We start from the raw sequence: 14048 nt of genomic DNA, 5'->3' as shown, positions 1-14048 counted from the left end.
TGCGCTCGTCCTCGGCGATAATCGATAGACGCATGCAATAGCCTTCCTCCCTACACACGTAGCATCACCACGCATCCTTACTCCACTGTGCAGTCTCTCTCTTATTTTCCTCCCCGTCAACACACACATGAGAAATCGCTCGTGGGGGCCCTTCCTATTGATCTCTAAACATCTGGAACACCTCATATTTGTTTTACAAGGCAGAGTCGAACAGTCTGTGCCCGAGATAGAGGAGTGAGACAGCAGCAGCAGCAGCAGCAGCAGCAGCAGCAGCACCAGGACGGACCACTTGACACCTTGCTTCACGACATCGATATGCAGTAGTGTGATACCAGCTCTGCGGAGACGGGAAGGCCAGTCCATGGCATCTTGATATTAAAACCGTGGGCTCTGCGCATTCCTCACCGACGGCGTAGTCTTTTTTTTTCCTGCGGAGTCGAAAGGATTAACTTGGCCAGATAAAGGCGGCGAGGGAGGAAATCTTAACAATAATTCAATTTGACCAGATTCTGTTTGGGGGCATTGGTGGGATATCATTGGACCTGCGATGGACTCCAGCGCGGGGGAATATGGCATGGCTCGTCTTGGATTGTTTTTGGTTTTGATGGGGCTGTGGAGATTTAGCGACGCTTGCCCCGCATCCTGCACTTGCAGCATCTCAAGGATTGTTTGTATTGATTCTGTACCAGGGATCGAGGATTTCCCTGTCCTCATGTTAGATGACATGGAAAACATCACGGAGATGTAAGTGTATGAAAACGATCGTGCCGACAGCTTATGAACTTATTAGGATGCAATGCGTAAAGAACTACCTTCGATCGCAATAATACCCGAGGGCTAGGGATTCTAATAATAATAAAATAATAACATGACGAGAAATATTAATAACAGCAGGCCTGGCAATATTCCCCCTCCTTGCGGATTAAAGATCGACACAGATCTGTCTTCTGCGCCTCATGTCAGACACGAAATGTGTGAATTTATTCCTATATGGGTTTGTCAGATCATGTAGCCTAGTGTATGCATGCGCGCGTGTATGTGTGGCGGAGATGGGGGGGTTGCGCGCGCCACGAGCTACGATGGTGTGTGTGTGTGTGTGCGTAATGGTGGTGAGAGTGCGCGTCAGGCTTATTTGGATTTGTCGGTGTTTCCTTTACTAAACAGCTCCAAAGGTAGAGACGGAGTAAATGTTTTAGGCCCAGCGCAGCCTCCGAGGTGTTAATTCGGCTTTTGGGCGGCGGTGTGAAGGAGCCCCCCCCAGTCCCCCCTCACACCCCCCTCAATATTTCAAAATGACCACATTGTTGCTAGATTACACATGAGATCACAGCATCTGTATACAGCCGGCGATAGCCTTATGTGCGTAGGCTTGTGTTGGAGTGTACCTGGTACAACCGTGCAGAAGTATACAACTGCATGGCGTCCACTGGAGAATGGAGGGGAGACTGGGTGAGTTTTCAGAGGCAGACAGACTGGAACTATCACATACCCATCATGAATGTAGTTTGCCAGGCGTCAAAATCTTCTTTTCTTCATTTAGCAAACACCTTGTCGGCTACATGTTCCTCACTTTGTCTAGAGAGACTGTTAGTGAGTACACGTGTGCAGTTTTGACATGTAAACTACCACCTTGAAGCATAACAATGATGATGATAATAATAATAAAAAAACTTTACTGAAGACCGTTGGGCTTGCACCTTCTAAAGATCTAACCATGAATTAAAAAAATCATGTGCCTCATGTGTAATACAGAGTATAAAGACAAAACTCCGGAAGCAGCATTGATCCTGTAGATTCCTGAAGATACTTTAACTTGTAATACAATACAGCTTTGTGTTGTTAAAGCTTTGCACAGTCATGCACTGGAAAATTTCGTAATGTAGTTTAGTCCATGAATCAATAATTACTTATTATTGAGTGTCTATTGCTAAGATGGCATATACTTAATAGATATTTTATAATATCATAAACCATAAATATCAGGTATATTTTTATTGCTGTCGTTTGTCCAATAAGAAATCCAACTAATATGAACAATATCAGCAGCAGTAACAGCATAATGTCTGTCATTCTGGTGTGTAAATGCAAGCTGTTTCACTGGTTTACACTTTATTGAAGATCAAATGTGCTGTTGTGATCAAATTCCTTCAGTAAAGAAAGATGACAGCTGTGTGGGCAGTTTATTTAAAATGTATCAGACTATACTGAAAACACTGGTGGCATTTAGCTTCATGAAACACACAAACACAACTGATTTTCTTGTTTCACACACTCATTATGGAGTTGTAGGATGCAACACACGAACACAGTTCATGACTACACTCTCTTGGCTTCAAACTTTACATGAACCCGTTGTCATAATGTTTTTTTATTTTCTATTTGTTCACAGATATATTGCTAATCAGAACAGACTGTTTGACATCAATGACAACAGTCTGAGGCACTACATAAACCTCAGAAACCTGTAAGTATCATACAGTCTGTTTTCAGTGTTTTAAGTGCGACCGCAGTACATTTTGCTGACTGACGAGTCCACATTTTAACTTCCAACAGAACAGTGATGAAGACAAGTTTGACGTCTATATCGCCAGATGCATTTTTCAACAATACAAGACTTCAATATGTGTAAGAGGCCTTTTAAACATCCTCTTTTATTATTTCATAGAACTGCACGTGAGTGGCATTGTTTGGATTTTGATTATTATTTTCTGCTTGTATTTTAGAAATCTCAGAGACAACAACCTATCAACGCTGTCATGGAGAACGTTTCAGAACTTCAACGCGACATTCCCGTAAGTGTCACAAAACTTTCACTTTTGTGCAGCCAAAGACAACGAATTTCTCATGTGCCGTGTTTGTATTCTCTAGTCTCCTCCTGTCTGGAAACCCTCTGGATTGTGTTTGTGAGAACCTATGGATCAAACTGAGGCTCCTCGAAGAAGGTGACAGTCAAGACCTGAAATGCTTAGACGACAGAGGAGAGCCAAAGGCCTTCGCCACACTGACTCCACCGGACTGTGGTAATGTGAAACCATGTTATAATAAGCCACGCTGAGTATCCGATATTGAACTCTTAGAAGGACAGTGAAGGGAGGTCAGAACAAAGACGAAAGGAAATCTGTGAACAAACCTACAAGATCTTGTGGTCGGATGTTTATTCTTTGCTCATTTCTCACACAGTGGTTCCCAAAGTAGAGCTCACCCCGAAAACTGTGACAGAGATGCAGGGGAGTAATGTCAAAGCAGTGTGCAACGCCTCAGGCTCCCCTCCTCCCGAGATCCTGTGGAACCTTGATATGCTTTCTACCCACCACGAGGTGAGCTGGTCTAACACACAGCTTTACGCTGAAACCTTTGCTACAGGTCCAATTTACTCTTTGAGTGGGGCGGAAAACATGAGGCATGTTGTGAAATGGGTTGAAAATATTAAGCCCCAAAGCTTACTCTGCGAACTATAGGATGAACATCATGATCAAGGTGAAGACTTGAGTCTTGGAATAGAAGACACATTAGGTGATATTCTTTTTTCTTTTTCTTTATCTTCATTTAATTTGTTATCATCACAAAATCCCATGAAAAGACCCAAAGTGAATACCAACTTGATCCTGCTAAAAAGTCCATGTAGCTCATTCTTCTTAGACAAAGCACTGAGATTTGTTTTACTGAAGTAAAAGTAGCAACACCACAGTGTAGAAGTAAAAGTACAAAAGTATTAGCATCAATATATGCTTATAAACAAGTACTTATTATGAACATTAGTCGATTTTATCTTTATCTTAGTTAGCCAGAATCTGAGGTAGATTCCTTCTGCGCAGTGAAAGAAAATACTGTCCATGACACTGCTCACAGCAAGGTTTGTGGGTTTATCTTGACTAACTGGGTCACAATTTATGGAAAGAGACTTTGCTGTTCAGCTTTTCAAATGTATTTTTTGGCACTGCGAGCACCACAAGTTAAGTGCCATCTAGTTCCATTATATTCAAGAGAAGGCAGACATCTTTACAGCTGATATCTCCAAAACCCAGCAACTCACACTAAAACAAGCTGGATGGATAAATGGCACCAGTCATAAATAAAAAATATATTTTGATTTTGGGGCGAACTGACCCTTTAAGGTGTTCATCTCTTTAGTGGTGGTAAATGTGGAGATAATTTCAGTTATTGTATATACTGCCTGCTAACTTGAGAATTTCCCCCCAGGGTATCATTGAAGTTTTACATTATCTTAACCTTTTATAAAAGGTACAACATGTTCCTCTGAATTTGCAGAAAGTTGCAAAAAATGGAAATTATCATGTATAGTACAAGTACGTCCAAACTGTATTTAGTTACTTTGCACCACTGTGTTCTGTCATTATATTAAATGGAACTTCACGTCTGTACTCAATGAGGACTACTGGTTCCTATAAGGATTTACACCAGGAGCCACTGGATGTTTTATGTCAAGCTAATCTTAGCTACTGTTGGATCGTTTAATTTGTAGCAATACTCCATATTCTCTAAGATCATCATATGTTTGTAGTGTTGTTGTCCTGTGAGGAGGGCAGATTTCCAAAAAAGGTTTCATGACAACGCATTTTCAGGCTAATGCAAGGAGGGTTTTCAAATAGTTTATTTAGCTTTAAAAGCAGAAGAATTTTCTCCACCCATTCAGGAAAATTTTATCAGAAAAAAATCAAAATTTGGATATAACATCTGTAATATGAAAAGTAACTTGTGACTTAAGCTTATGATACAAGTACCTCAAAGATGTATGTAAGCACAGCCCTTGTCAACATTGTGCCAGTTTTCCATACATAGAACATTTAAAGCAAATAACAATGTTGTGTTTACAGATCGAGCCTTCGGACATGAAGAGCAGCCTCACCTTGTCGGACCTTTCTCCTGACGATAATGGCAGGGTGATCATATGCAGCGCTGAGAACATGGTCGGACAGACTGAGGCCACCCTCCAGCTCAACATTCTCTGTAAGGACTCTTACTTTTCTGTTATCGCTGACTGTAAATGTTAAACAACTGTAGCGTGCATGTAATTTCCTGTCATGATCTTTTAAATGCTTTCTTCTCGACCTTGTCATTTCCAGTGGAAGCACAAGGCTCCTCAGTTTGATATCATTACTGTCTCCTGGCAAATCTTATTGACTCTCTATGTTTCCTTTCCATAACTCTTCCTCCTGTGAAGCTCCTCATGCCTTATCATACTCTTCTGCATGTTCATCACCACACATTTCTCCTCATTCTCCTCTTCCATGTTTTCCTGGTGTCAGCCTCTCTTCTCTACCCCAAATGCATGACCCTTCCGAGCCCACAAATGTTACTTTTCCCTCTGGCTTTTACTCCTGGTGTTGATTTTCCTGTCATCCCGTTATTATTCTTCCTCTACTGTTGCCTCCGTGTCAGTTGCCCCCACAATCCAGCAGCTGCTGGGACCAGAGCGGGACCACCACTGGTGCATCCCCTTCAGCGTGACGGGGAATCCCAAGCCTGAGCTGCAGTGGTACCATGAGAACGTTCCTCTCCAGGAGCAGGACTACATCCGCACCATGATCCACCTGTCCACCGAGAGCGAGTACCACGGCTGCCTGCAGCTGGTCAACCCCACGCACATCCACAACGGTGTGTACAGGCTGGTGGCAAAGAATAAGTATGGCCGGGACGAGAAGAAGGTCTCAGCCCAGTTCATCGACCCGCCTGACATCGACCATACAGGTTCGATCACGCTCTTTTTACAGGGTTTAATTCACTGAGAAGTCGGGTTATTTCTGAAGCTTGTTTCTGTTGACAACTACTAACACGCAGATTTTTTTTCTTTCTTTTTAGCAGAAGACCCCTTCTATTACTGTAAGTAACAATTCAGCTTTATGAAAGCAGTAAAAGTGTTTTTGCTTGATATAACAACTGTAAACACAGTTAAAATGAACTCTCACATGATGTACATCTCTTTCTCATCCTATGGCTTCTTCCTTCTTCCAGACACAACCGGTAGGTGTTTGAACTCTTCGAGGGCTCAGGATTATTCACACTATGTATAACATGACTCTCATCATCATCAGTTGCTTGCACTTAATAACTGTTAAGTGTTTTGAAATGTTCTTTTCTTTATACAGACTCACCGGTCCCTCCTCTGGATGACAGCGTTGCAGTAAGTGTTCCTTTTTAATTGTTGTTTTGTTTGAATTGTTTTAAAAAGGTCCAAAACCCCTAAAATAACCTGTTAATTCAAAAGAAAAAAACAGTAAGGTTTAAAGAAAATTTTACAAATCATAAATATGCTTTCCTACCCTGTAAATAATCTCATGACGGCCCATTATAAGGATCCAGACCCCAGACTGGGAAACCACTGTCGACATGTTATGTTTTAAACAGGCTGTTGTTATTGTTGTTGTTGTTTTCTCCCCAGGTGTATGTCGTTGTGGGGATCGCAGGAGTCGCCTTGACTGGCTGCGTTCTGATGGTCATCATTCTCAAATACGGGAGAAACTCCAAGTTCGGCATCAAAGGTGAATCTTGCAGGAATAGTTTGACACTCTGGGAAATACATATTTTGAATTTGATGTTTCAAATTCCCCATGGATATAGTCAACTGACAATAAATTGCTCAATGCATGCTATATTGACTGAGATAGCTTGGCTCTTCTGCTCACAGAGCCGTGCTGGCAGTGCCTACATGTTCCATGATGCAAGTGGCCTTAGACAAAAAAAAATACTTACTCAAAGCTCATCTGCCCTTTTGGCCCTTTTGCTCTTAGTTTGTCTGTCCTGAGGAAGGTCTCCAACACACCTCAGTCCAAGTGAGGGGCAAAACTTTAATGCAAAACGTGGCACACGTGCACTCTTTCGGGGCTGGCATCTGCGACATAATCCAGCAAAAACTGGCCACGCTGATATTCATTACAGCAGAATGATTCAGTGTTGGCATTGGAGGGCAATTTGAGCAAAGGCACCATCACTTGTTCACAGCAGCTCGGGTTCTGGTTGGCCACATCCTCTTGCACGTCATCCTCTCTCCGCTGCATTTCTTCAGCTGTAGACTTTGACTTGAATAAATTCAGCTGAATATCTGAGTCAGCCAAAACACTGTAAAATATGTCCCCATCCATAACAAAATGTTTCTGAATGGCTTATTATACACTATAATGTTGCACGTTATAGTTTAATGTATTTCCAATTTGTTCAGAATTATAAATCCTTGTATGAAGCATTTATAACTGACGTATGTTAATTGAAACTTGACGAGATTGTATCGTGTAGCTGTCCTTACAGTATGTTTTAAATTATTCATTAACTATTTATGTGCATGTACATGGCAGCTTTAAAAATGTTTATTAATGTGGTCATGTAATGTTGTTAATCTGTTTTGTTACGTTATCAAGCATTCAACAGCTGTTTGTACACAACTGTAATATGAGACCAACACATTAAGAAACACTTACATGTTCTTATATCTGCTTACAACTACATTAAACTGTTAGTGAAGTGATTATACACCACCTATAAGTGCTAAATAGGTTAAAATAAAGTGTTAGTGTTGTCTCAAGGCTGTGTTACAACTTGTATTTACAAGTCCTTCTATCTCTTTTCTCCCTCCTCTTTCCCCTCCTCCTCCCTTATGACCACAATTCCTCTCTCCTTCCTTCTCCACTCATCTCTTCACTCTCCTCCACCTCCTCCTCCGCGACTCCCTAGGCTCCTCCTCAGTCATCAGTAATGACGATGACTCTGCCAGCCCTCTTCATCACATCTCCAATGGCAACAACACCCCGTCGTCCTCGGAGATGGGTCCAGACGCAGTGATCATTGGGATGACAAAGATTCCTGTCATTGAGAACCCACAGTACTTCCGTAACTCTGGCAGCATGTTGAAATCTGACACGTGTGAGTTACTGCCTTGCTCGCCAAATGACCGGTAACCCGGACCTTTTCTGATAAATCCATGCAGGGGTCACAGCCGCACGCCGTAGTTATAGTCAGCACCCTGTTGCACTGTGATAGAAACTGCTGCTCTGCAGGGCAGCTGGGCAGTCAGCCTGGAGATGATGTTCAGAAACACAAGCTTGTTTACTGAAGGCTCAACCTGAATGTTTTTCTCTCTCAGATGCATGTGCACGTGCATGAATTTTTTCCTTTTGACAAATTTTAATCAGAGATAAATTGATTTGTTGATTGGCTGAAAAATAATATTCAAAATTCTGATTTTAGTTCTAGCCTTTCAAATGTGAATATTTTATTTTATTTAATTATAAATTTTGCTTTCTTTCTGTTTTGGACCAATCATTCCATCTGAAGTTGTGACCTTGTGCTGTAGGAGACTGTGACTGGCATATTTTCTTGTATTATTTTCTAATATTTTATAGACTAATTTATGAATTACCAAATCAAACAAATCAGTAATGAAAATATTCTTTAGTCACAGCCCTATACTGATATGACCCTTACTATAAATGATAAGGTAAAAATTTTAACCTGACTCCAGTGAAGACAATAAAAATTTTATGTGCAACTAAGTTACCACTAGTTACCACTACCAATAGTGATTTGTCTTATTGTGCATTAAAGTTGTCCAGCACATCAAGAGACACAACATTGTACTGAAGCGGGAGCTGGGAGAGGGCGCCTTTGGGAAGGTGTTTCTCGCTGAGTGCTACAACTTGACTCCAGATCAGGAGAAGCTCCATGTGGCAGTCAAGGTACAGATCAGGAAGTCGTTCGCTCAGATAATCGATGCACTTGTCATCCAGGTGGCGAATTCTATTGACTAGATGTACATTCTTGTAGATAACAATCCTCACCGTGTCCTTGCCCTTCTCTCTTCAGACTCTGAAAGAGGCCAATGAGAGCGGTCGAGCCGACTTCTACAGAGAGGCCGAGCTTCTTACCAACCTGCAACATGAGCACATCGTCACCTTCTACGGGGTGTGTGTGGAGAGTGACCCGCTCATCATGGTGTTTGAATATATGAAACACGGTGACCTAAACAAGTTCCTCAGGTACGAAGACTGACGCCGCCCTCATGTCTGCATGTTCAATATGTGGCTACAGGAAGCAGACAATTAGTTTAGCTTAGCATAATGACTGAAAAAAGGGAAACCACCCGCATGGCATTTGGTTATGTAGCTATTAATCATTTGAGGGCTTCAACTAATGTGCAGCTAACATGATTATTTGACAAATCGACTAACCATCCAACAGGAAATGAATTTTTTAAGCGAAATTGTTACAGCTTTTTAAAAATGTAAATATTTGGTGGTTACGTTACTCTTATATGATACAATGATAAACTGAAGATTGTTTTGTATATTGATAAATTGGTTCTTAAATAAATAAATAAAAAAGAGATAATCAGTTCCAGTGAAAGAATACATTGCATACATCATGTTTTCTAAACTTTTCAATGGGACGATTGATTGAAGCCCTGATGAACTGTTTCTGGGTGCAGGTCCCACGGTCCTGATGCGGTACTAATGGCAGACGGTCAACACAGTATCCTGGTGGAGCTCACCCAGTCCCAGATGCTGCACATTGCCCAACAGATTGCAGCTGGCATGGTCTACCTGGCCTCCCAGCACTTTGTCCACAGAGACTTGGCAACCAGGAACTGCCTGGTCGGAGAAAACCTGCTGGTCAAGATAGGGGACTTTGGCATGTCCAGAGACGTTTACAGCACAGACTACTACAGAGTGAGTCCAAAGCATTTTTGATTATTGTCCCTCTTCTCACCTCATCTTGCCCCCAGTCTCTTACTCACACAAATGCACACACACCCACACACACATTCACATCTCTCTGATGTACACACAGAAATATGGAAATGAAGCCACATAGTCTCAAATATGTAATTTGAATTTTATTCCAGTTTTGGCCTGAAATAACCGTGTAGCTGCAGAAATGACAATTTTAACCAGACGTATTTTATCTATTTTTAATACCATTTAAATGCAAATCATATAATCTGCATAAAATTACGGTTTCCATGGTAATAAAGGCCAACAGTGCAAAAATGCAACCATATTTTCTCCCTGGGCAGGGAGTTAATGCTTCCCTTCACTTTACATCATATTAAACCATAGAGGAGTGATAGTATATTGTATGATGCCACAATAAAGATCAATTTTTAAAAAAGAGTCAAAGTCGTCATGTTGGGGAATCGATGGAATTATTTCATTCCATCATTCTTTTGTGTCTCAGATCCCAGCTTGAATCCCACAGTGCCCTCTGCTGCCCAAAGCGTAGCCAGAAAACAAAAACACACAAAACACATCATCATCTGTATTTTCCTACATCAGATAAGATCACTATAAAGATGGCCTGTCACCAACTCCTCATATCCTGATTAATTTTCCTCAAAGCAAAAGCAAAAGCATGAATACAGCTCACATCTCATCATGAAGCTGTAATGCTACAAAGAGTGTTAAAATAATACCTCACTGGTCTAAAATTGGTTATTGTCCATTCATGTAAGCAAATTCTTCATGATGTATTGTACTGCTAGCACACACAGTGTGCTGTTTGAGTCTGTTAGGATGCCATATTTGGTAGTAACCCTGACACTGGCTCAAATATCGTCCATTTAAGAACTTACTTTATGGTGGATCTGAGTTAATGTAGCTGAGGTGATGAATGTGAAAGAATGGAAGTGCAGTAAGATGATTGGATAAAAGGGGGCAGAGAGGGAAATGCATTTAGTGGACAGGAAATAACATGAAAGAGGGCAGGGCGACGGTGATTGGATAAAAGGTTAAGAAGGAATAACAAGCAAGTTACAGGAGTGCCAGAGTGACAAAACTCCATTGGTCACTATGAAAGATACACTCAGTTGCCAGTTTATTAGGTACACATAGCTAAACCTAATGCAGTGTAATGCAATAACTCCTCCCTTCTTGAAGGTTATAGTGTTCAGTTTTTGTTCAAGCTGTTTTAGAGAGGTGTTGATCATTTTGTATGCGTATGTAGTTTATTATTTTATTTACCCAAATTAAATTAATTACAGGACAACTAAAGAACAAAAACTCCTCTGTGAATAATACAGTACAGTTCTACACGCACTGACATTATAGCTCCTAACATTAACGTTAAACTTCAGAAATCTAGGGTTTATTACGTGGCTGCTGTATAAGACTGCATTTTGCAAAGTGTGTTAGCAGCTAGTTGCTAGCTACTCTGTGAGGCTGTGCACAGCAGTGTTTTGAGCTAAATGCTAATGTCAGCATGCTAGCGAAGACAATGTGAACATGCTCATGTTGAGCAGGCATTATGTTAACCCGGGAGTTTAGCTTGTTACTGTGCAAACATTTGCGCTAATGTGTCATTTGTAGGTATCCTGTCATAAGCTAGTACTGGACAAAATAAAAATATGAATTGATGATGATTATGCTTAATGAGAAGTCAAAGTCATTAGAATTTATCCTGTCTTGGACCTTGACTTTTTCCAGCAACCTGTCCAGCAGTCTATTCAGTAGTTGTCAGGACATCTCATTAAAAACCACAAATGTCAACCTCATGGTGGCAGAAGAGGAAAAGTGAGCCATTAGAATTCCCCTGCTGGGCAACACGAATGTCTGTGCCAAATTTCATGACATATATTAACTAGTTTTTGAGATATTTTCGTCTGGACCAAAGTGGTGGAAGGATCCAACACACATTTCCATCTATAGTGCTGTGCTGCTAAGAATGCCCAGTTAAGCTGCTCTAAGCAGCAGATTTAAACCGTTCAGCAGACAGAGCGATGGTTTCTGATGGTTTCTCTCTGCAGGTGGGCGGTCATACGATGCTGCCTATCCGCTGGATGCCCCCAGAGAGCATCATGTACCGGCGGTTCACCACAGAGAGCGATGTGTGGAGCCTCGGCGTGGTGCTGTGGGAGATCTTCACCTATGGCAAGCAGCCCTGGTACCAGCTCTCCAACAACGAGGTCAGAGTCACACGAGGTCTGCAGTTAGTCAACGCTGGCACTCGGTCATGGAAGTGCAGTTCTAAATTTGAGCTAAAAACTTTTCAGCGAGAAAAATCAAAACTAATAACCATTTAATATAGATTTGTTACAATTTTTTTCAGGTCCATTTCTCCAGTACAGATTTTCTTTTATTTCTTCTTAATTTTATCTCAGTTTGCCTCTGTAAATAAACATTAAAGAAAAGTAATAAAAGAGGATGCATGTACATGGCTGCACCTGAATCTGAATGATTTGGGGTTCAAGGTCAGCACCTTAAAGGGACACCCCATCCCTAAAAGTATTTTTCCTCCTACCTCTAGTGCTATTTATTCATCTAGATTGTTTTGGTGTGAGTTACTAGGCTTTGGAAATATCGGCTGTAGAAATCTCTTCCCAGAAATCATGACCCAATTAGGCAATTCACAAATCTCAAGACCACAAGCTCGTTCCTTTTATTTATTTAGACAAAAATGTTCTTTTGCATGAATAAAAGTGCTGTAAACTTTGCTGAAAGGTCATGCTAAGTCTGACTATCAAATTAAAATGGCTGATATCGCTCAACTCATCTCTGGCATTAGCAGCATTTGCAGGGGACTTGTTGCATTGCTTTCATGTTGACACCACATCCAAACAGCACACTTCAAATTTTATAGAGTTAAATCAACAGAGAGAGTCAGTTCTAACACTATGCTGGTGTTTATTTTGTCCCAATCTTTGCAGAGTTAATGTAACACTTCCTAAAGTGTTACTAATGCAGCTCAGATCCAGTCTTAAAATAATTCTGTCCAGAGTTAAAAAAATGAACTCTGTGACGCTAGAGATAAAAATCCACGAAGATGCGTTCGGAGATGTGTGGTTTCATACCTCTGTGGGAACTGAATCCCAAATTACCCTCTGACACCAACTCTCTTACACGGTTGAGTTTAATCAACCTACATTTTAACGCTGGAAAATCAGCTCTGAGAATTTTAGCGTATTTAGCGTCACTCTGTATCCTGCAGGTGATTGAGTGCATAACCCAGGGTCGCGTGCTGCAGCGGCCCCGCACCTGTCCTAAAGAGGTGTACGACCTGATGCTAGGCTGCTGGCAGAGGGAGCCCTACATGAGGCTGAACATCAAGGAGATCCACGGCATGCTCCAGAGCCTCGCCAAGGCCTCACCTGTGTACCTGGACATACTGGGCTGATGCACCGGTGGTTTTGTATGTACTTTGCGTGCACGTGTGCGTGCGTGTGTGTGTGTGTGTGTGTGTGAGCCGGGTACGTAGACAAGTGGTTTTGTGTGTGCTTGCGTCTGCGCATGACGAGGAGGAGGAGAAAATGAAGGTGGTGTGACTGTGTGAGCGCCTGCACACAGTACCTGGCTGTAAATGTTACTGTAAATGCTATCGTCCGTGTCCTCATTACATTGAGAAAAGCCTTAAATTTTGAGTGATTTTTTTTTGTTTTGCTTTTCTTTTTTCCTATCTATTAGCAGACGTTACTGAGGCATGTTTCACAAATGGAAACCAAAATGCATACAAGATTATGTAACTATCCAAACCATCAACACTCCTATATGTTAAAAACAAATGAAACCCGACTGTGGGTCATTCTGTCCTCACCGTGTTAAATAATCACTGCTGGGAGCGAACAAAGGGAAAAACAACATGTCTCCATAATGGACAGTGTGTGGACACGACTTTGTAGATAGAGCTTTGTCTTCTGTGTCACACAGAGCAACATATTGTGCAGGAACAATAAGATTACTCGTTAAGTTACAGCTGAGGCTTTTTCTTTGACATTTTCACAGAATTAATTGTTGACTCAGTTCTCAAACCTGCGCTTCGTGACTCGTCCACAAAGACTTTTGCTTATCTGAATTTTAAATGTACGTGTATATTGCTATCCACGTAGGTTTAAAAAAAAAAAAACAAAAAACAAAAAAACAAAGGACTTCCTGATGTGAAATCTATGTTGAGGTTGTGAAACACAAGGGCATACAGCGTTTTCCTCAAGAATAATTTCATCATCATTCGTCAGCATATTTCATCTGTTGGATAAACAGATAAACTTCTCCAACAAAAAAAAAAAAAAAAAAAAAAGGAGCACAGTTTGTTTTATTTCTTCATTCACCAGC

General features: G+C 41.2%; 1 protein-coding gene across 3 annotated transcripts; it reads left to right on the top strand.

Moving 5' to 3' along the window:
* The first annotated feature begins 280 nt into the window (after positions 1-280).
* On the top strand, positions 281-13240 carry ntrk2b (neurotrophic tyrosine kinase, receptor, type 2b). 3 transcript variants are annotated; one of them, XM_046375284.1, is made up of 18 exons: positions 281-744; positions 2390-2464; positions 2554-2625; positions 2724-2792; positions 2869-3020; positions 3181-3317; positions 4836-4968; positions 5401-5709; positions 5824-5841; positions 5974-5982; positions 6108-6142; positions 6401-6500; positions 7687-7875; positions 8557-8687; positions 8815-8987; positions 9437-9677; positions 11750-11908; positions 12931-13240. In XM_046375284.1, the coding sequence occupies exons 1-18, from the start codon at positions 548-550 to the stop codon at positions 13114-13116; spliced, it is 2385 nt and encodes a 794-aa protein (XP_046231240.1). In that variant the 5' UTR covers positions 281-547; the 3' UTR covers positions 13117-13240. The 3 variants fall into 3 exon arrangements, with proteins under 3 accessions (XP_046231240.1, XP_046231239.1, XP_046231241.1); XM_046375283.1 differs by having other exon boundaries at positions 5821-5841; XM_046375285.1 differs by lacking the exon at positions 281-744 and adding an exon at positions 1112-1449 and having other exon boundaries at positions 5821-5841.
* The last annotated feature ends 808 nt before the right edge of the window (positions 13241-14048 follow it).

This window comes from Scatophagus argus, chromosome 20 (assembly GCF_020382885.2).
Source record: "Scatophagus argus isolate fScaArg1 chromosome 20, fScaArg1.pri, whole genome shotgun sequence".
In the NCBI taxonomy this organism is placed as follows: domain Eukaryota; kingdom Metazoa; phylum Chordata; class Actinopteri; family Scatophagidae; genus Scatophagus; species Scatophagus argus.
The sequence above is the reverse complement of the archived record's forward strand: the minus strand, read 5'-3'. Positions and strand labels throughout refer to the sequence as shown.

Excerpts from the sequence above, each read along its gene's own strand:
- ntrk2b (XM_046375283.1), top strand. The coding sequence starts at position 548 with ATGGACTCCAGCGCGGGGGAATATGGCATGGCTCGTCTTGGATTGTTT. Across the intron at positions 2,793-2,868 it reads AACTTCAACGCGACATTCCC|TCTCCTCCTGTCTGGAAACC; the intron begins GTAAGTGTCACA and ends TGTATTCTCTAG. Across the intron at positions 7,876-8,556 it reads CATGTTGAAATCTGACACGT|TTGTCCAGCACATCAAGAGA; the intron begins GTGAGTTACTGC and ends TGTGCATTAAAG.